A 23161-nucleotide genomic window follows, 5' to 3' on the forward strand; every position below is an offset into this window, starting at 1 on the left:
ATTTGAAACAGGAAGTAGTGTAGTCACTAACATCCGTCTAAGATCCATTTAATTTGTGTTTTCAAACACAAAAAGGATGATGCTACTGGCAGTTTGGGAAATTAATAAAATAAGAGTGAGAAAAGGAAGGTTGGGCACTAATCCTCAGGATTAGAGAGAAGTTGTCCTTGCTAAGGAGAATTTTTTAATTGGACTACAAAACACCATATCACATTTCTGAGGTTTATAGCTGTGATGGTTGAGCCTGAGTGGTGCAAGCAAGCACAGTTCCTGATGTGCATGTGCCTATGGAGGGGGAACTGCAGGAGGTGACAGGGAAAGCAAATTCCTGCTCTATCTACCTATATCCTCATCCACGAAAACAAACTGACCCATGGAGAGGACAGTTGCTCTGGTATCAGCAGAATTGCACTTCTCAGGGTATAATTCTTTACCCAACAGCATTTTCTGTGTAGACTCTCCTTCACCAGTCCTGTCCAGCCCTGCTAAGCTGCAGGGACAAGGAAGATGGAGCAGTACTGTGCAGGATGCACAGGGACAGGACATCCTGCTCTCCAGCTCTGGCACCCAGGCACAGCTGGCATGGGATCACTGACAGTGTCCTGTGCATGTGAGCAGAGGGCAGTGTGACCTTCCTTGGAGCACAGAATGATTGTGACTTCAATTAACACATGTTCACCTTTAAGAGTATGAGTTCATTGTATGCTGGTGGATCATTTGCAAATGAAGTTTTTGCCAGCAGTAAGCTCATGGTCAGTGTCAGGACTGTTGTGGCAGGAGCTGCACCGGTTTCACCCTCACTGAAATCACTGGGTTGCACTGGTTAACACTGTGGTAATAGAGGTGTAAATCAGAATCTCTTCCTCCATCCTAGGAAAGATCAAGTCCTCCCCCTCCCACAAGGTTCATCGATATTAATGCAGACTAAGGCATGTTGTGAATTCAGAACCAGCCATATTCAAAGAATTCTCACAAGTTTTCAGGCTGAAAGAATAGCTGCATTCATTTTAAGACAGATCTTTCAGTGTCTAAATGGCATGAAGCAGAGCAGCAATTCCCATCATTTTTCCCAAGGTCTTTATATTCTTGTTTATATTCTCAAAACTCTCAGAGTAATGAAGGAAACAAAGGACCATGTAATCCTGGTGGCATCAGGTTCACTGATCTGGCATGGTGTGCCATGCCCAGAATATGAAGTATGGATGATTAAAGGACATTCACAGCATTTGTAAATGACACTTCTGTGAAGAGTATTTGTTGTTTATGTGGAACACCTAAATCTGAGCTGCAAAGGAGTCAGTAGCCATCTCTGAGAGAGATCTGAGCTCTCTCAACAACATTATGGTTGCTTTCTCAATGGGAAGTCACCATTAAATTAACAGTTGGTATCAGGAGAGGGAAAAGGAGACTTAAGAGTCTAAGAATAAGTATTTATTTTGGGAAAGTTTTCCTTGTCTTAGTTTCCTCAGGAATTATTCTGCTACATTTCAGCTGCTTGCTCTTCTTTTAAAGCTGTATCTATTAGTAGGCTATCTATTAGTAGGCAGAGATTTCTTCAAAACTATTGCAGCATCACGAGGTGAGGGATGATAGCCTTCAGGTAGCCTGGTCCCAAGGTATTTCATGTTAAAATAACCTAGGGTCTATCAGATCCTGTGGATGATATTTTGGCAGTGGGATCCCTACATACAGCCTCTTACTTAGAAGCCAGAGAGCTGTTTCCTCCAGAAATGTGATTCCAGAAAGGACTTTGTCATGAAAAATGCATTGTTGTCCAGAAGCTGAAGGCATCAGGTCCTGGGGCTTGTTCCCAGGTTTTCTGTCTGCATCTTTTCTGCTCAGGTACAACCTGCAACTGGATACCCAGCACAAGTCCAAACTGCAGATTGAAATGTCTCTTTGAGAACTCAGATTTAACCTGTCATTCTGCCTAATCATTATGTACCTGCACCATCTCTGGACTCTGAAGCTCTGCCATTGTGACAGTGAAAAGTGAGCATTCCCAGGACAGCTGTTCCCAAAATCAGCAGAACTTCAGCATCCTAGTTCTTGCTGTCATCAGCTGTGGTTCTCTTGTTTAGCCACAGTGGCCATTTGCAACCACTGGTGTCTCTACATGAGGTTGTTGAAGCAAAGCACACGCTGGCTGTATGCCAAACAGGTGAATCCATTCCAGATTTGCTGAAATTCATGACATGCCTCCAGAACTGCTGGTCAAGAAAGGTATACTTACTTTACCCTCCAATCTGAGCTATAGCAGTCTCTAAAAGACTATCAGTCTTCCACAATGTGGAGCTGTGTTTGACCTAAATCTGACACTAATTTCTCCATGCCTTACCGAGGCTTTTTATCATTTTTTCCCTTTGGTTTTCCTCAAGAGATGGGAGAGATGACAAAGTGAAGATGACTTAAAAACGCGAGCTAGGACCTGAGAGACCATAAGTTTCTGTCAATTGCTCTGTCTCCAGTGCATCTGAGAGACTGAAAGCTAAATAGATGATATGTCTTTAGCTCCTATAAACACAGGCATAGAAAAATGTCAAGTAGCCACTTCTTAAATGTCAGATCAACAAATGCAAATGCTAACAGTTGCCTTTTTGATGGCTTCTGTGCTATACTGTATGCACATTGCATCCTCTAATTAACTCCTGTTGTATACAAGACCTCCAACATGAACAGAACATTTAAGAGCTTAAGTTTTGATATTTCTCTGGGAATATGAAGCAATTATGTCTACAAACCTAGCTGATGTAGGAGCAGCTACTAATTCAAGATAATTCAAATCAAACTGGGGGTTCCTCTCCAAGTTTCCTTACCTTATGCCTTTAGCAGATTGTATCTAAGTATGAGAAATTTGAGTTGGAATTGCCCAAAAAGTAGATTTTTCAAAATCCTTCAGAAGATGGACTCTTCTAAAAGGAATTCCCCTCAGAGGGACAGTACCAGAATGTTTCCAATTTTCCTCACTGGGATTTGTCTGTTTAAATGGCAGTGCTGCCAGTGCAGGCAGCTGTGTCTCGATTCAAGAGACCATTCTCCTCACTCTAATGCAGGTGGCTAAAATAGGTCAGGTTAAATAAATGAAGAGTGCTCATTCCTCTACAGGGGCTACTTCATCCTGCACATCTATACCATGAAGTCAGACTTCCAGGTTATATGAAATTTATACCATCCATGTTATTTCATTGCCCTTCAGTGACTGCTGTGCAGACCAGCAGTATTGCCCGTTTTTAGCCACAACCCTGCCACCCTGTGTCTCTCGAAGATATTTAAGACCAAACCAAAGTAGCCTGAAGCAGAAGAGAAATAAATGAAAGGGTGTCAAAGTGTCTTTACAGATGACAGCCAAGCACATGGAGTAAGTGTATGGAAGAAGAAACAGTAATGACTTTCAGCAGGAGGCAAAAAGTGGAAGGTTTGGGCAACTTACATACATGGCCTTTAGCTTTAGGTGGCAGAATGAGCTGGTAGCCCAAAATAGGTCAGTTCTTTGGATGATTGAGCTCCTTTCCTCACCATTTCACCTTTGAATGTCTTATGGTTGCATACACCCAACTCACTGACTTCTAGATTTTCTGGTGTCCCCTTGGCCCAACATCCTTCAGAGGGTTGGGGACTCCCCCTTCCATCAGATCTCCTCAGGATGGACACTGGAGCAGAGTCTGAGTGCATCTAAAACATTAAAACATTCATAAGCATTTAAGGTCAGGTATGTTTTACATTTGGACACCATTTTTTTAAATACGTACAGTTGACCTAGTCGTCCCATGCTAAAGACAGACAAAGATGCATCCAGGGACTATCCATCTGACTTATTTCAGATATATCCTTTAGGATGAGGTAATTTGTACTGTGATCTCCATCATCTCTGTTGACACATTACCTTTTTGATTACAGGAGAGACAGATTGGGTGTCTATATTTAGTATCACAAATACCAGTCATAGAGCATTTAACTGAATCATGGAGTATATATAGGCATGTGATCAAAGCTATATATCTACCTAGTACCTGGGAAATGCTTTGGCAGGTTACACCTCAAACATAGGGTAAGTACAGTTGGCTGTTAAATATACTCCACCTAGCCTTAAACCAGCCTGGCTCTGGGCACGATGCCCAGAGCTCAGCTATGCCTGGATACATGTCTGAGTAGCCTCTGCCTTGTCCTATCCTCCTGTGCCTGGTGGGTCTTGCTCAGGTGTGATGGTGGAGGAGAGGTGCCTGGAATAGTTGCAGTCTTACCCCTTTTCATCAGAGATTACTTCCCACCACTGGGAGAAGGTGGCAGCAGATCCTGTCCAAATGAACAGCAGGTTGCTGTATTTCTGTACTGTTTTTTTAGGCTATTCTGACTGCCCTTGTTTTCTCTCCCTCTCTGATGGTCTCTCTGCTCTCCTCCATCGGTCAGGCTCATACTTACAATACCTCCCTGAGAAGCTGCCTCCCTGCAGCAGCCCCAGCTCAGAAACCAAGCTGATAAAACCCATCTGGCATGACAAGGCTGTGTTTTGCTTTGTCTTGTACCCCGCATGACACTTGCCGTGGTGCATCCTTCAGGCGAGAAGCCAGTGGCTACTGCATATTGAGACAGAACCATATGTGCCACGGGAACCCCTCCAGAACTCAACCCTGCAGTTTGAAGCTGCAGCCCAGGGATAGCTATCACTACAGCAGCTGGGACTCAAGTATGTGCAGATGTCACTGTATTAATTCCTGTCCAGAATATGTAATTCTGGGCTGGCTGCTTTCCTATAGCATAGACATGGACACAGATGCTGTTAAGAATATCTCCTGTTGTTTAATTTCGTATTTTGCTTTCTTATAGCACAAAACCTAGCATCCTTCTGAGCCACTGTGTACATTTTGTTCCGTAAATGGTTTAACAGTATATTAAAGCATTAATCTTCTTCCAAGCCCCAGTATGCCAGGTTTCTGACTGGAACACAGTTTAATGGATGACTCATTGCAGATACATTGTATAATGGTACAACTTCTGATAGCCAGTGATTTACAGCTACAATACTTAGTACTGTCTTGCTGTGGGAAGTCCTTTTATTGCTTATTTGTGCTACATGTGGATACTTGGAATTTAAGAATACTTTCATACAATAGTGTTCTAATAGAAAAAAACCCAAATTTTTAAGGCAGAGCAGTAATCAAACTTGAAGCTAGTCATTTAAAATGCTAAGTTTGGAATGTTTGAGAATATATTGTATTGGCTTCAAACTGAATTTGAATAAATCATGTCTGGCCCCTGTGGCAAGGCCTCCTTAAGGAGGGTCCTTTGCCACCGTGTGCTGGGAAGGTTTCCCAGAGGTGAAGAGGATAGTGAGGTCAAATATGTTTATTTCCCTTTAAACAAAGAAGTGCACAGTTGTATTGATGGCCCATATAGCTGACTTGGCTTAAAATCAATAACCATGGCTGGCCTGTTCTTATCAATTTATTTGAAATGTCAGTCAGGGGCATTTGAGAAGAGAGGTTTTGTTATGCACACTGAGGGGCTATCCCACCCTCACTTTCCATAGGAGAGACTCTCTGGAGTGACAAGAACTGATGTAAAACACAGACCTCCCAACATGACAGCCTGAGTCCCTTCAACAAGGAAAGCATCGCAAGAATGAGGACCCACAGGAATCTGTACGACTTTACCACACCAAAACTGAGTCATACCTTTTACTCTGACTGAATTACTGGGATGACCCGCTCAAAAACAGTTAGCAGTTTATTTTGTATTACATTTTGTTATTATTGTTAAAGGTAGTATACTGGGGTTTATGTAGTCTGAGGGTTTTGTCTTGATTTGCCCTAGTGGGTAGTGATGGTAGTTAATGGTGCAGTTTTCTGTCCATAAGCTATAAACTGATAACCTTAACAGAGAAATTAAAAGCACATGTGATCATGGGGGTGCTGGATTGGCTGAGGAGAGCAGCATGCCAAGTACATTAGTGTGCAATTCCAGGGTCCTGTGTAGGCAGATGGACTTTTGGGATTCCTTCGACTGGAACATTAACAGTGTTTATAACATACCAGAATGTCCTGTAAAACATCATAGACACCATTTGTAGCTCCTCCTGGTAAAAGGAGAATAAATTGTTTACCTTCTTCTCTGGGAAATGTTCCAGCATCCTTTTGAGGTGCTTTCCTTGCATACTGCAGCTGAGGCATTCACAAGAGTTACATGACTCATAGCAAGATTTGCAAGTGAGAAGAATATGACTGACTGTATTCCTGTTGCCTCTTTCTGCCCCTGAGTTAGCCAGAATTTAAGGTCATTGTGGGTTGCTTTCATGAGGAAGGAGAACTTAAAGGAAATTTTTTTCTTGGGTGCTGTCCTGCAGATCAGTAAAGAATCTTCCTCAGTTTCTATGTCCATCAGTGCAGTGAGAACAAGTAGCAGGAGGCAGCCTCTTTGCTTGCAGGGTGAGTTTCTTGCCAAAAAAAGGTTTATTTTTGGACATCCTTCCAGAGCCACAAAGGAGGTGCTTTCTTAGGTGGTTACCTGGCTTTGAGGGCTTTCCTGATAATTTTTTCACACTTTCCCTTGCTACATAGTCACCACTGTGTGTAGGGCAGTGCTGTCTACAGCCTCTTTGGGCAAGGTGTTTCAGTGCCTCGCCACCCTTATAGTAAAGATATCAGTCTTTATAGATTATAGATTATAGATACAAGTCTTTATAGATTACAGTAAACATTTATAAATTATAGTAAAGAAATCAGTTATCAAGCATTGAACTGGTGCAAGATTTGCTTCTGCATCATCTTTCAGTTTTATTTTACTTGTTTTCTGTAATAAACACTATATGAATCTTACTATTTCTGCAATTTTCTCAATTAAAACTAATGTACACCAAGATATTGGTTATCTTTATCATGTCTTATTTGTACCAGTCCAGTTCTCATCAGTAACAGGTTCATCTCTTTTACATGCTCTGACCTAAGAAAAACAGTTTCCTTATTGTAGGAAAGTATTTCCACTGCATCACTTTGCCGTAGATGAAACATGCTGCATTTTTTAGGTCCAAAGCAAAGACCGATTTTTATTGCCCTTTGATTAGTATGAATTTAACATAATTCATCTCAATGCATTGTTGTGCTTAAACTCCTTATACTAACTTTTTCAGATAAATTCTCAAATTAATATGATATGTATCAAAGTACTATTCACACCAATCCTTCATGCTTTGCCACTGGTACTCTTATTTCTGTAACTTATTACATGAGAAGTGATTAAATTCCTCAGAAGAGTCATATGTTGTTCATTGCTCTAAAAGATAAGTAAATTATTTCATTTTTAAAGCCACAAGTGATAGTTCAGATGGAGGATACAGGAAAGAAAGAAATGTTGGGAAATGAAGGAAATGAAGCTTAGCTCTGTAGCTGTCAGGGAGTGTACTTTCTGTGTGTGCATTTGTTTGAGCTACAGATAAAAGTTCCAGCAAAGACTGACTTAGTTCAAATGGAAGGTATGTTCAGTCATTCTCTGCTCAGAGTTGGTGAGCAGTGCATACAGCTGGCATGGAGAAGCAAGGATACTCCACAGTGATCTCTCTTTCAGTTTGGGCAATATGAAATGGTGAAAGCATTAAGTTAAAACGACAAATTTGAGAAAGTACCGTGCATTTATTGCAGAACTCACCGTCTGTAGTCTGCTCCTCTCCAGCTGCCAGGCTGAAGGAGAGGCTATTTCTAGAGCGCTGGTGACGAGATGGACTGCTGGGACAACTTTGGCTCTGGCAGGAGTGGGACCAGCCAATGTGCAACATGCAGGCACCCTGAGTCACTCCTGCTAGAGTAGTCAGGGAAACAATGCCTTGAGCTCACAGATGGATCCCGTGACCTGCAGATCCTTCCTGGAGACCCCCACAGGGGGACATGGTGCTGTCTCAGCCCAAACCTGGGACACAGAAAACTGCTGTGATGGCTCAGAAAGTTTCCTGGCCTTTTGGAGGCCAGGGTGACTGGCTGATGCCGGAGATTGTGCCACTTGAATGTGTGTATGGTCTTTGGGAAGTGCCTGTCAGTCAAGGCAGCCCTTGTAGGGATGGGTGATTGATAAGGGCAGAAGGGAGAAAGGCCAGCCACCAGCTGGGAGGCTGCATTGATGAGGGAGCAGAGCAAGAAACATATTGACCCAGACCTATGAAAAATAGTCCAAAAATTATTTAAGAACCTTAATTAATACATTTGCCCACAGAAAAAGAAGAAAATACTTTTTTTTTTTTTTTTTTTGGTGGTGGTGGTTGCTAGTTGGTTGGATTGGATAGGGTATGCAATCCTTTTTGTACGTACTTTTAAGAACTGTTCAGGCGCAGTGTGGAGAAAAGATGTGACAGTCTGTTCTGTCCTGTGTGATGAACAGAAATAATGAATCACCAGAAAATAAAAATCAGTCCTTCAAGCTAATCCTGTCAGAATTCTATATACTAACCTATCAATAAACTGATATTTTAATGAGCATGAAACTGCACTGCAAATATTGAAACAGAACTAAATACACATGTTTGATCAATTGGGAATGATTTTAAGCAACAGAAGATAGTGCACTGGATGGCTCACAAGCTTTTCTAGTCCAGAGGGGCAGTCCAGAGGACACAAAACATGCAGTCCTCTGCTCACTGAGCTGCCAAAATATTTCTTTAAAGAGACAAGTAAATCCTAACAACATCCCATACAGTCCATCACTGCTCTGACATCAGATTTCCAGGTAGCATGTGGTGTTTCCCAGGAGCAGCGGGTCTCTGCCAGCACAGCAACACCCACCCACTTCTCCTCTCCCTCCTGGGTGCTGGTGACGAGGAAGTCCAGGTAGAGTAACCCATAGCCCTCTCCAAGGAAGTGAAGGGACACGAGATCCTTTCAGAAGAGGAGCACAAGCTGGCACTCTGGTAGTGGACATGACATGCTTCCCTCCACCATCTGCCCACCACTTCCCAGCATCTTGAAGCCACAGTCTCTTGTCAACATCTATGTCTGCAACCTTGTCTGAACCACATATGGGAACCACTTCACCAGCTCCATTTAGCTCCTTGTGTCAATTCTTATTTCGTCAAAATAAAGTGAGCCTGTCTTCTCGCAGAGTCAAAGACAGTACCCTGGTACCCTACCCAAAAAATCTCCACAACAGCATTTGCTTTTCCCAAAGGAGCGAGTTGAGAGCTGGATGCTGTTTATCTGGCTTAGACAGACACCTGAATAAACCTCTGAAAATTTTGATCAGAAGATAAAAAAATCACTTAAACTGGAGCTCTATGTTACTGTCTTCACAGCCTTCCTTTTATATGTAGAACAAATTGCTTGTTTCAGTTCTACAAAATATCAGATTACTGACTTTTGAAGGGAATTTTTTTGTTATGTGGTACTTCTGGAGTGCTGTTATGATAATTTTTTTCTATTTTGTAAGGGCCGTTTGTTCAGCTCATCTCATTTATAAAAGTTTAAAATCCCTCTCACTGATAGGTACTGAACAAACCTCTTTGTTTTCCTATAGCCTAGCAGTAACATTCGTCCTTGCCTACCTAAATGCAAAATGCTGGTCAAGTGTTTGACTTTCTCTCATTTGTCTAACAGGTAAGCTGCAAAGTGCTGCAATTCTTTCATCAGTACATGTTGGGGTGCAACTACTTCTGGATGCTCTGCGAAGGCATTTATCTTCATACACTGATCGTAGTGGCAGTGTTTGCTGAAGAGCAGCGTTTGCACTGGTATTACCTCTTGGGCTGGGGTATGTATGTTATCATTTGTAGCAATTCTTTCAGATGTTTGAATTCTTCTAGCACTTATATACCTGAATTGTTGTATTTATATCACTAGATCATACCTTAAGATTGAGTTCTCGGGTCCTAAATTTCAGTGCATTTATTTGGATGAGCTTAGAGACTTGCAAAAAACAGCAGGAGTCAGTATCTCCTGCTCAGTATCAGTATTTGCTGCATCTTGGGATTTCCAGAGAGAAATGCTTAAGTTCTGTTAAGAAAAGCTTTGGAAGAGAAATATATTTCTATTCAAGTATATCTCTTTTGTGAACAGAAGCTCTCTGGTTTTGTCACATATGCAAAAACATGAATGCGTGACATTACCTATAAAGTATATTTTTTCTGGAATGACGAAGAGTAAAGATCAGTATCTATATCTCACAAAGTGAAAAAACACAGCATGCAAAAAGGGGAACCAGAATTTCTCTGAAAGTGAATCCAGTATCAGGTATATTTTTGCATATGTTGTTTTAAAGGAAAAGATTCAGTTTTACCTACTGAGTAGATAAGAGCTCTGCTATCAGGGCTGTTTTTGTCCAACAGCAATGATCTCTAAAGCATTTCAGAGAAACATACAGGTGTCAATAAGTAAATCTCCATGATATTCTTTGAGAGAGGTTACAATCCCACACATTGTGGATGCAAACTGCATGTAGTCACATGCATATTGCCCAAGGAACCAGTTCTGGTTCTTCACCTCTAAATATGCAGATTTCTTCTGTTTACGTTAAGGGATGCCTTGCCTTTTAATTGGTAGCAGCAGCAGATATTTACCCTTTGGACGGTCTGGTCCAATAAATGGCCACAGAAATGCAACCAGTATATTACAGAGGAGTCTCTTTCACATTTAAATCACTATTGTAAATCCAGTCCACATCGATGTTGACAGAAAATCAATACCAAGGGTTTTTTTCACCAATTTGGGAACCATGAATCTCTGGTCTCATTCCAGTTTCTGGTAAGCCAGTTCCCATGGGGCAGCAAAGCAGCAAATTATGAACCTTTATCCACTGTCCCATTGCACTTTGGGATGTTCATGCAATCCTAGTCGGAAACAGATACAATTTACTCTCTTTTCCATTCTCTTTGGAGATGTTATACTTTTTCACCATTATTTCGTTTACAGCATAAACAGATAAAAATTAGGAAAATTTATATTAGATTTAATGGATAAGTATATATATAGATAATTAGATCATTGGATCAGAGGAAAATGAACCAGTTCTAAATCTTGTGAAGAAATTTAAAACACTGTCTTCAACTGCTAGGTAGGCATTCAGTATTGGGTCCTAAGTAGGCAGTAACAGCAAAGTGGAAAGTTTTTCATCCTCTGTTTGGATTTTCATTTAAAAGTCTGGTAAATGACTTTCCTCTTATGGTATAAGGCTTAGTGCTCTCTGGATACCTACATTAGACACCTAGAAAATTAGCATGATTTTCTTGTTTATATGGATGGTAGTGCCAGATAACAGTTTCAAAGCATGTAAGAATTTGGTTTTGGGGTTTTGGGGTTTTTTGGGGGTTTTTTTAATGGGAATGCCAACACGCACTCTTTTTTTCTTATGAGAATGGCATCTTTTCTGAGAAGTGAGGGACCGGTCATGCTCTTGGAATTAAAAGTATGTGGAATATTATCAGCTCTTAAATGAAGACAACCTTCCTGAAGAACCATAAATCTAGTTAAGGTTTCTGGACTTTGTCAATCCAAATATCTGAGTCCTCTCGGAGCAAGAAGCTGTTCTACCATAAAATCGTCAGAGTTCAGAATATTTGAATATGAAAGGTCTCATGGGGCTCTGAAATGGCAATCATGTGAAGAGTCAGTTTAAACATTTCCTTCCAGACAAAGCTTTTTCTATGTTCATATTTTGCAGAATAAGGCATCCCAAAATATATCCAATTATGCAAGAGGAATATGGTCATAAGCGTATTTTTTTTCTGGTGATGTTCAATTTAGGCAATACAATTTAATGCAACTGTGACATCTAGCCTGCAGGGAAAGCTTACAAGCTAGCTGTAATAGTGCTGAGAATGACACTAGCAGCATGGTGGGTAATTCAGTGAAGTTACCTGATAAGATACACATTAGTATCTACAGCTCTACCCAAAAAATAAAGAGAGTGGTGGCTGTGGTAGTAGGGTGCTGATACCTTGAGATGGAAAAGGTTAATAAAAATGAACACAACCCTTGACGACAATGTCTGCAGCCTGTTTTATGAAACTAGATGAATACTTCCACAAAAAAGGTGATCATTAGTACCTCCTAAGTAAAGTAGAAAGTATTAATAGCAAAATAATCTCATTAGGACTATCTGGCCATCCCTTAAATTTGCATGAATCAGTGTAATTCCCCTGTTTCCAGAAGCAGTAGTAACACAGTCTAACTTTAAACATCCAGCTGTGTTAATCAATGGAGAGAGACATGTTTCTCCAAAGAGCAATACAGAGCAACCAGAGCAGACAGTGCTCTGAATTGCAATTCAAGAGATCAAAGCAAATGTACAACACAAGATGAAGTTACTCATTATTCATTGCTGTTGCTAATCCCTTTCCAAGAAGATACAGTTTATTTGGAAAAATCACTAATGACATTTGTAAAATAGCTTTATAAGAAAAGTAAAAGTCTGAGCAAATACAAAAACTTCTACAAAAGGTTTGAGGTGATCAAATGGAATCTGACCTGGACAGATGTATTTCAAGGCTGTTGCCATCAGTTGACCCTTCTCTGGGAACTGCCACTGGGGATTTCGTTGCTCATTTTTTCTTTTTCACTGGGTCAGGAAATCACCATTATGGAGGGAAATAAAACAGTACCGACTGTGTGCATCCAGCTACAGTCCATTCTGTCTGGATGCTTCAGGCAGCTTCACCCCTATAAAAGTCAAAAGGGAATCCTTTATTTGGACAGTGCTAAAACTGAGTGCCTCCCAAATTGTACTGGAAATATTGACATAATTGCCAGTTTGTGCTATAAAGGACCTGGCATGACCTAAAGGGATATATCATATCGTCTCCTGGGATGATTGGGATAACACCTCCTCTGCGTTACTCACTGATCCCCATGTGTTGGTGGGACTCTGCAGTGATACCTGTTACCACGACCCCACAGGCCTTGGTGCTTCACTTCTCAATAACTCTCGGTCTTTTGGCCCTTTACAAGAGAAGAGCCCATCCAACCTGCAGCTGGAAATCTGAGCTGTAGAGAGTCATGAGCTTCTTACCCTGCAACCGACTAGTGATGACTTTCCATTGTATTTTTAAGATTTGCTTGTGAGTTTATGAACCAAATATCCTAATGCTTTTAGCAGAAGAAGAAAGGTCTCTTTGCATTATGTGGCTCACTCTACTTGCAATACTCCAGGCCAGAGTTTTCAGCTGAAGAATTTTTGCTGTTGCAGAAAGGCCCCTTAAAAATTGCATTTCACTCTGTCAAAAAAACTGGCCTAGACCTGCTCCATTTCCCAATCAAAACGATTTTCTCAAGCTGTCAGTGCCATAAGCTCACCCTGAGGTTGGAAACTCCCTTCTTTTTATTCTGAGCTTTTTGTTGTTTTACTGTGCATCATCACCCAAAAAAAAGGCATTTTGCAGCCAGAGGCCAACTCGTCATTGTCTAACAACATATAAAGGAAAAGGCAATCCAGTTTGTTCTCCCACAGATGCATTGCCCTCCCAAGGTAAATTGCAATAAGAACTTTTTTTTTGGCAATAGAATAAGTAGCTATTGCTTAAAGATACCTGGAGACATCAGAGCAGCCTATTTATGTAGTTTTTTGATTTTATTCTCACTCTCCACAATATGGCTAAGGATTCTCTGATTCTTCTAAAATTGTTTATGAAATCACTAGCACCTGAAGAAACATGGAGCCGTGTTCTTCCCTCTTTGACTAATCATGGTATCAGCGGGATATTTTTACACATTTGCATTTATAATTATAGAATGTCCAAAACTCAGTAGAAACATCCATAATTTTCAGGGAGCAAGCAGCAGTAACACCAAAGGTGTACTCCAAGCTCTCTGCAAAGGACAGACAAGGCAGTACATCATCTCCCCACTGGCCAGCTGTCTGTATGTGCAAGGTTGTACAAACTGGAGTCAGCATTATAGTGCAGGCTCACCAGTTCCAGTTTCTTAGCCTGTTGGAGAGGAATATGACATACAAGCTGAAGGAAGATGGACAGAGTGGACCAGACTGTCACTCTCAGTGTCAGGCTGGAAATAAGAACTTGAGCTTTCCACTTTGTTGCACATGGCATGTCCCCAAGCCCAGTGCAAATTTGCTCCTGTCATCTCCCTGTCAGAGAAGTGGCCTCCCTTGAGGTGTCACAAATAAGTCAGGATTTATGGTATCCACAGTATTTATGTGGATTTATGGTATCCACAGCTCATCTCCCTACGAACATAAAGCTACATGGGGTGGGCTTGGCTGCACAGGGGCTGGGAACCTACAGAAGATATTACAAATCCCCATCCCCCAAAAACCTCCTGGCTCCAAATATTTACTTGTACCATTGGCTCCAAAAGAGAAACTCTTTGCTCTGTTATTTATTGCTCCATAATCTGGCACACATGTGCCTCTCTCTTGCTCAATAGTTATTTACATGGTTTTAACAAGTGTCCCTGGCTTCCTGAGGGAATACTCCTCTGAGAACAGAATGATCCCTGAATTCTTCCCACACCACCTGCTCACACCCTTCCCTGCACAAGCCACAGCAGCTCAGGGGAGCCTGGCAGCAGCTTTGAAATGCCCCAGAAGAGTATGGTCTGTGGGCTTTGCTTCTCCTTTTGGCCTGACTTGAACATTAATCTCTTTTTATCTCACCACTGAGGTAATGCCAGGGCCTGAGTGCAATGGATTACAGTTCTTTCCTGAAAGCTGTGATTTCACATCCATGTGTTTTGTAGACAAGAGACTTATTAGTGTGTGAGATACATGAAATTCAAGTTAAACAAATACCAAAACTGATCTATAACTTTAATCATTTCAGGGTTCCCTTTAATGCCAGCATCCATTCATGCTGTTGCAAGAGCCAGATACTTCAATGACAAGTGAGTATCATATCTATTTTTGAAGGAACTTAGCAGTATTTAACTGTGCAGCAAATTTTATTCAAGTTAATAATAAATGTTGTATTTCCCTTCCAGCTGCTGGATGAGTGTTGACACACACTTGCTCTATATTGTTCATGGGCCTGTAATGGCAGCTTTATTGGTAAGAATATTATTTGCTATTAACTGTTGAGTATTTTAGAAATGCTGCTAATCTATACAGAGTAGAAGTTTTTGTACTTTAACTGTTTTGGTCAAAACTCAGAAGTAGCAAGGGACTTTCTGTACTCAGTGTTACAAGAACAGGTTCTCAATACTTCAGAAAAACAAGTCCCTGTAAAGGGACTTCCCAGTAAAGAATCAGACTCTTGAGGCAAACAGACTCACTAGCTGCTTTAGAAAATCAGGACAGTCACTCTATCCCAGTGTAACTTATTTATGATGAATATATACTGCATTTATGTGACATCAATGAGGCATTTAGCTATGCTTTAGCTGGGGTGAGCTGAGCACAGGCTGATTGCTCAGCATGAGTTTTACTGGTCACTGAACTGTTATGGTCCAAAGGTAGGGAGCTAAATAAGTCCCAGGGAAGGGACTGGACTGGGCTGTCTGAGTAGAAGGACAAGATTCGGAGTGCAGCTTGGCAATGTGCATACACACAACATGTGGTATGCCAGTAGTGCTGTTTGGCATGACCTTCCTGAAAGGTGCAGAAAGGGTTTTATTCAACCCAAGCCTAAGTTTGTGTCACGCAAGATGAACTTTCAGCTTTTGAGCTGCCTCATGCTTACAAACACTGCATGGATGTATGTGCAATTATTACCTCAAAATCAAACAGTAGGGCAGTGAGTACTGGGAACACCTTTGAATAAAGAAACAACTTTCCATCTAAAAGCTTTCTGCCCTTTCTTGAGAAGCAATCTTGAACATCAGCAATGCGAAGGAGCCCATCCTTCCCTGTCATAGAGATAGTCTGTTCGTCCCATAGAATCACATCTATTTGGGGTTTATTGGTTTGATATTGATTGCATCTGCTCTTTTAATGCCAATTAACATGTAGGAGAGGCCATTCAACCTTTATGTTATCATCATGATCCAAGTCTGTACATCTTAGCCACAACAGAAAGAGAGGGGACTGGTTTTCATGGAAAAAAAAAAGAACAATCTTTACCTGTTTTCAAAATAAGGCATTGTATTTTCTGGCTTGTGCTTATGCCATCTCCACTCTTACTTTTCTTGTGTAGTTGTCAATGTGTACAGAATGTCCTGCTTGATTTGCTACAAAAATCCCACAGTGACAGACTGACTCAGAAGAGTCAAAGGTTTTTACTTTTGTAAAGTCTTTTTTCCACTTTTTTGGTTACTTCCAGAAATGCTAAAAGTGAAGTTTAAGCAGAGTGAGTGAAGTCAGAATAGGATGAAGAATAAGGTTTAGATTTAATGCTGAATGGGACCTGAGAAGTAATTTATTATTCCTTTTTTCCAGTAGAGAACAAATGTAAAACAGTTGAAAGGTCTCTCAGTGTAGTTAAGAAGTGATGAAATGCTTTGCCAAAGCTTACTGATTCATCGTTCTGAAAGAATCAACTGAAATTTCCCATCTAGCTATGGAATTTGAGCTATTAAAGTTTGAAGTTTTATCTATGGAATTTGAGCTATGTAAGTTATACAACTTCCATACTTCTTTTAAAAAAATCACCCCAAAAATGTCTAATGAAGTTCCAAAGCATAGGTGCCTGATTTTAGTGTAGCAGAGTGGAAAAGAGTGGTCTGGGTACACTGGAGAGGGAGAAGTCTGTGATCTCCACAGGGTAACCACTGGGCTCATTGTCAGCCTGGGTCTGCCCTCCCTGCTCCTGCAGGCTCTCAGCACATCCCACAAGGAGCTCTCTGTGAAGCCAGGGGTCAAGGGCAGGTTCCACTGTGCTGAGATCAGATTTCCAGAAGTGACTGAGGAGATGAGATGCTGAGCTGCTTGGAATCACTGACTGTAAGGGTCAGGGGCAAAATTTTCGGAAGTGTCTGGCATTTCTGCCCTTAGATAGCAAGTGCTTCCTTTTACCTGTGGGTAGAGCACCATGAGGTCCCTGCAATGTGGTGGAGGCAAGGGGTAGCCTAGGTTTTCCTCAAGAGCAGCCTTAATGCCATGCTGGCTTCACAAACCTGAGGTATTGGCCCAAGGAGAATATTCCTTAGGGAAATTATGTGCTCCCATAAGTCCCATGTGCCCAAGGACATGCTGGGGTTTGTCTCACCTGGCAAGATAGCTCAGTAACTGTTAGACTGGTTACTTCTAGGGGGCAATTCATCCCCCTCATTTAAACTTTAGACACGAAAATGAGATTAAGTGTTCCCTGGAAATCCTAAATTTGCCCACATCAGTGTCAAAACATCCAGTGCTTCCTAGAACGGATCCCTGCCTGCCTGAAGCATCCATGCAGGCTTCCTAAGCATGTAGAGCTGCTTAACATATCGTTTCTGGTACATTTATCTTTTCAAGGTACTTACCAAGACATGACTCCCCAGGAGCTGCCCATTATGAGATACAATAAAGCTAAAAAGCTGCACTTTACTGCTATTTATGTGCTCTGTACTTTTATTTTGGTGTCTGTTTAATTTGAATGCTTTCACCTACAATGGCTTTGGCTTTGCAGGTCAATTTTTTCTTTTTGCTTAACATTGTCCGAGTTTTGGTGACAAAGCTGAGAGATACCCACCGTGCTGAGTCCAACATGTATATGAAAGCTGTTAGAGCTACTTTAATCCTGGTGCCCTTACTAGGAATTCAGTTTGTTATTATTCCCTGGAGACCAGAAAACCGACTTGCTGGAGAAATATATGATTACATCATGCATATATTAATGCATTACCAGGTATGTTATATGGTAGCAACTTCAATGTAGTTAAAGTGTTTGCTGTTAAGCTAATTTACTCAAAGATACTGTTGTCAGGGTTTTTTCCCTGAAGCTGAAAATGTCTGTGGGTTTTCTGTTCTTTTCTAAACACTTTCACATTATTGGATTATCTGCCTTTGCACAAGCAGCACCACTGTGTAAAGAACAGAGAAAAGATAGGGGAAACAATGTAATAAGTAGCCAAAATTATCAGATTACACTATTTCTAAACTGTGGAGAGAAAACTGAGTTCACAGAGGGCTTTTGTGTTCCAACACAATTTCTGTTGAAATGCTCAAATTGACTGAAACTGGTGCTGTGAAGTTAATATTAAAATCAGCTGTGTATGCAAACTGTTGTACAGAGGGAATGCCAACACACAGAAGAAAACACTGAGACAATTAAGCTTCATTTAGGAGTTAGAATTACATTACTAGGCAGTTTAAATTACAAGACTGACGTTGATTTCATCAGTGCTTTGAAAATATAGCATCATTCAGCAAGTCTGGTTTATTTTCTTTTGATAACAAAACAAACCTAATTGACTTTAAATGCTGGCTTATCTTGTTTTCTGACTGGAATATATCCAGTCTTATATTAACTAGGAAAGGCAGATTTCCAATGCATTTGTGAACAGTGATCAACATGGGTGAATACCGTGATCTACTTCTGGTTTCCTTTCATACAGAAGCTAAATGCAGAAATAATGTTACTGTTGTAGTAAGAAAACAGCTTAAAAAAATCAGTGGTACTTTTTCGTAAATGAAGGGATAAATAATGCTGTCAAAATCTCTGCATCCTGCCAGATTTTATTTCCTGCTTATTGCCTTTATCCCTTCAAAACTGTGGGTGTGCCTGCTACTGCATGCATAGAATAACTGCAGTTATAGGTTTTTGAAATGTATGTCATCTTATGTTACAGTTCTGCTTTAAAGGAATGAGAGTCTGTTTCTTCTGTTGTTACCTTTACTGTCACATCTTTGGTGGCAAGAGCTGTAAAGTAATATCTCCAAACTAGTTTTCTGGTGACAAGTTATTTGCTTACAGTTTTAGCAAGTTAGAATAAGAGAGTGTTACAATAATCACTTTACTCTTAAAATAGCTTGCAAATCCTGTGAGGTTGTTGGAAAATTGCAAAACCAATTATAATTGTCTTAATTAACAATTCTAATTGTGATCATTATGCACTAGAAAGTCACTAAACTGAGATTAAAATGGAAGTTGTACTGATGAAGGGGATTGGGTGAGGGAGGGATCCAAGGTGACAAAGTTTCATCTCTGATGGGTTCCTTCTGCTCTCACAGAAGAGCTCTTGATATCTCTGCAGTATAATCTCAGTGTGCTTCCTGCCAAAATGTGACCTTTCAGGAGGGCTGTGCAGTTGTCCTGCTAACTGCAGCTGATTGTGATGCTCCCTTTTCCACTTTGAGTGGATTTTTAATTATATTCTAAAATAAACTTTCTTAATCCTTTCCCAACCATTTCTTGCATGCATATTTAAGATAGCCAGCTATATAATCATTCTTCTGGTGCTCATTTTCTATTAGGACTGAGTATGTAATTAGCAGATATTGTATCAGCTTTTGTAATGGCTGTGTTTCCCTCCTAGCTATTGTGCTTTCATAAACCACATCACAGCCTGCCCCTCCAGAAACTAACAGTAGTCTATTAGCTTTTGCACCTCGTAGTATGTCAGTCATATACAAGCAGGCATCATGGGCGCAATATGAATTTTTTTTTGGTGGAGAATTTAATACATTCTCCATTTCTGCACTGGTTAAATGAGTAATTTTTATGCCTTTTATAGAACAGAGTGAGAGATGGTTTTTCAACAGCATGTCACTGCTTTAAGTGAGCATGAAGGTTTGATATGTGTTATGCAGTTCATGTACACAGAAATGGCGCAAACAAGCACTGCAGTTTATTGTAAAACTCAGAGGATTGAAGATGAGAAAGAATTTCTTCACACAAGAAACCATGTAATGGTATTTCTTTCAGAGAATGGTTTCTCAGTAGAAAAACAACACATCAAGGTGTCACATGCTTGGTTTCCTCTGCCGAAATCACTTTTGAATAACAGAAGCCAGTCTGGTTTTGAATTGTCCTGCTCTTTTTGCGATACTGTCATCAGTGCTCACCATTTTAAGCAGAAATGTTTTTTCAAATATGCCTGTATGAGCAATTCACAAACACTGTATGTCTACTGTATGTCTCTCTCACATAGACCAGATTCTTCTTAACAGATTCATAGAGCAGATATGTAAATGATAAAAAAATTGAAGACTGGCTTTCGCGCTGCAAATATGAATGTGTGTACTTTTCCAGCCCAGCTAGCCAACCTCTCATGGATCCTGTAAAAGTAGAAAGGAGTACCTCTTCTCATCATCACCAGTATCATCTCTTCAGTCTCCAGAATGCTGAAGATTGCATGAGGCAAAAGAAAGATATTTTAACCCTTACACTGTGGTTTAACCCCAGCCAGCAACTCACCCCGCAGAACCTCTCACTCACTCCCCATAATGGGATGGAGGAGAGAATTGGAAGGGTAAAAGTGGCAAAACTCGCAGGTTGAGATAAAGACAGTTTAATAAGTAAAGCAAAAGCCATGTACTCAAGCAAAACAAAACACAGAATTCACTCACACCCTCCCATGAGAGGGCAAGTGTTCAGCAATCCCCAGGAAAGCACAGCTCCATCACTCGTAACAGTTACTTGGGACAACAAATGCCATCACTCCAAATATCCCCCTCTTTCTTTTTCCCATGTTTTGTATGCTGAGCTTGACACCATATGATCTGGGATATCCCTTGGATCAGCTGAGGTCAGCTGTCCTGGCTGCATCCCCTACCAACTCCTTGAGCATCCCCAGCCCACTCGCTGGTGGGGTGAAATGAGAAGCAATAAAGGCCTTGGCTCTGTGCAAGCACTGCTCAGCAATAGCTAAAATATCCCTGGATTATCAGCACTGTTTCCAGCAGACATCCAAAGCAGAGCCCTATAATAGCTACTATGAAGAAAATTAACTACCCCACACAAAACTAGCACACCTTAACTGGAATGACATGCATGGATTGGGGTGCTGTAGGTACACTGGTGAACACACAGCTAACTTATTAAACAGAGCTCCTAAATTAGGCATCACAAAGCAAACATCTGCACTCCAGAAAGCCAGTGAGTTGCAGATTTACCTTAAAAAGCCTGTTAGATGATGCTGAAAACACATGAAAGATGAAAACTCCCTCAGGGTGTAAAGCATTATGGTACAGGATGTGCTGGCTCCTTGCACACCTCTGGCGTGAAAACACATCTGTAAAAAGCCTGAAAAGCCCCATCATTCGGCCAATGAAGATGAAATGGTGCACCGGGGCAAAGAGAGTGCCTCCTTCAAAGGAGTGGAGCAGCAACAACCCTCTGTCCTGCACTCAGCTCTCCATTCCGAGACAAAGCAAGAGAGAATGTGGCTTGTGCCTGACACCCTGGCAGGGCCTCCTGCACCTCTGCTAGCCCTGGGGCTGCTGCTGCCACCTCCTTCACCCTGGGAACCACTGAAAATCTTTGGAAAAGTCCCAGGCTGCAAAGAGATTGGGGTGCTGTGCTTCTGACAGAGGTTCTGCTAACTAATGACAATTATCCCAACTTCTGATTTCTGATGTCAGTCCGCAGCAAAGGCCTCACAAGGAAAAGGGAAGAACAGAAAAATTTAATAACTCTATGATGCATCAGTTAGTCCCACTTATAGACACATTCCGCCCAGATGCTCTCAAAACAAGCCCAGGGATTAACAAACTTCTGCTTGCAAGCTCCCTCCACCACTTGTCCCATCTTACTGAATTCTGTCTCCAGCACCTTCAAGCTGTGATTTTAGAGGCTGCCAGGTTACATAACATGGCCCTGTCACTGTGCCAGAGAAGAGCCGTGGAAGTCTGTGAGGGAGCAGTGGAGGAACAGCCCCCGAACCAACAGCAGTACACAAGCACTTAAAGTTATTCTTCGCAATACCTTGCTGACTGTAGCCATAAATGTACAAGTCTTCCTCTAATGAGAAATTAAATTGCTATTCAGCATAAGGCCTTGAGTTTTATTGGCAAATGAAAAGTTTTATCTGTTAAACGGAGAATAATCAAAGTTTTCTTTCTCTGCAAGTGAGATCCCTTCTGTGCCACTCATCAGCTTCCAAGCAGCACCTCAGGACTGAAAGACCTGCCCTGCTAGGCAGGGTGATGCAGCTCACAGAGGTCTGATGTGGTACAAGGGTATTTTGAGTCTTTTAGGCGTGGGTTTGGACCACATATATATCCCCACTGCCTCCAACTTTTAAATTTTGCTTTTTATGCAGCTTTATGCAGAATAAAATTAACCCATTTAAAAGCAGCTTCTTAAAAATAGTGAGATATTTGAATGCATTTTAGAAGGTATTCATTCCATCTGTTTCTCAATTTATAGGGAAATAAATATCCTCTGTGATGTCACATCAGACAGAAATACTTTCTCCTTCTGTGCAAAGTTAAGGTTATAGGACTGCTTTTGACAACATAAGTGGGAGTTTTTTATTTCCTTTCTTTTTTTTCTTTTTGCGTTATTAGTAATTTCAAAACTTTTTAATATTTTGAGCCAATAAAAGTTGGGGAAAATACTTTTTTGAAAGCTGGATATTATAAAGAGCCATTTTTGTCTGAAAAATTTATGCACAAAATTACAGTAATGAAACCTCCAGTAGAGAGTAGGAGAAGAAGCGAAGCATGAGCTTTGGCTGATGGGATGTCTCCATCATTTTGCAGCAGGTGGGTTGCCATCTTCAGCCCTCTTGTGACAATCTCCCCACCTCAGTAGCAGTAGATACTGCACAGACAGATTCTTCACTTTGCTTTTCTTTTCTTTACCTAACATAAATGAACAATTTATAACCCAGTCATTTACCTCAGAGATGCTGTTGCTGTGAATGAAGATGGTGAGGAACACTGTTGGTTTTCTCAAAGCTTTTTATCTTTGCTGAAATGAGAGAGATGGGAATGGAATTATACTTCTATGAAGAACCTTGGCCATGGTGGATTTTTATTGCTATCTATTCAGATCCAAAAGTGACAAGTGAATGGATGTTGACCAAAGTCCACACAGAGAATCAAAAACTGATTATTTTTATTATGACCATCTGTACAATTACATGTGCCATCATCATCTACCATCAGAAATAAATATATCATCCCACTAAAGCCTTAACAGCAACAGAGTGTGTAATCAATTAGGGCAGAAACATGGTCAGGAATAAGTATGCCTATATATGTTTTCTTGGTTTTATGGAGACATAAGATAGAATTAAAAAAGCAAGAGGTACCAGAAACCTATGTAAATTTGCAGTATCTGCATAGGTATTTTCTGTTTGTTTCTTTTTAACCTGAGCAAATTACTGGAACTTCTTTTCAAGACACTTATGTCTTCTAGGAGACGGAGATACAAATTAAA

The 23161-nt window shown here is 40.8% G+C and overlaps 1 protein-coding gene across 1 annotated transcript in view; it reads left to right on the forward strand.

Moving 5' to 3' along the window:
- CALCR (calcitonin receptor) overlaps positions 1-23161 on the forward strand; it is a 122114-nt gene that overhangs the window by 87726 nt on the left and 11227 nt on the right. Inside the window, exons 8-11 of the mRNA XM_008921194.3 lie at positions 9570-9723; positions 14744-14804; positions 14901-14967; positions 17462-17680. Coding sequence (XP_008919442.1) covers positions 9570-9723; positions 14744-14804; positions 14901-14967; positions 17462-17680 — 501 coding nt within the window. The remainder of the gene's footprint in view (positions 1-9569; positions 9724-14743; positions 14805-14900; positions 14968-17461; positions 17681-23161) is intronic.

The sequence above is a fragment of the Manacus vitellinus genome, unplaced genomic scaffold, assembly GCF_001715985.3.
Source record: "Manacus vitellinus isolate BGI_N305 unplaced genomic scaffold, ASM171598v3 scaffold_3_pilon, whole genome shotgun sequence".
NCBI lineage: Eukaryota > Metazoa > Chordata > Aves > Passeriformes > Pipridae > Manacus > Manacus vitellinus.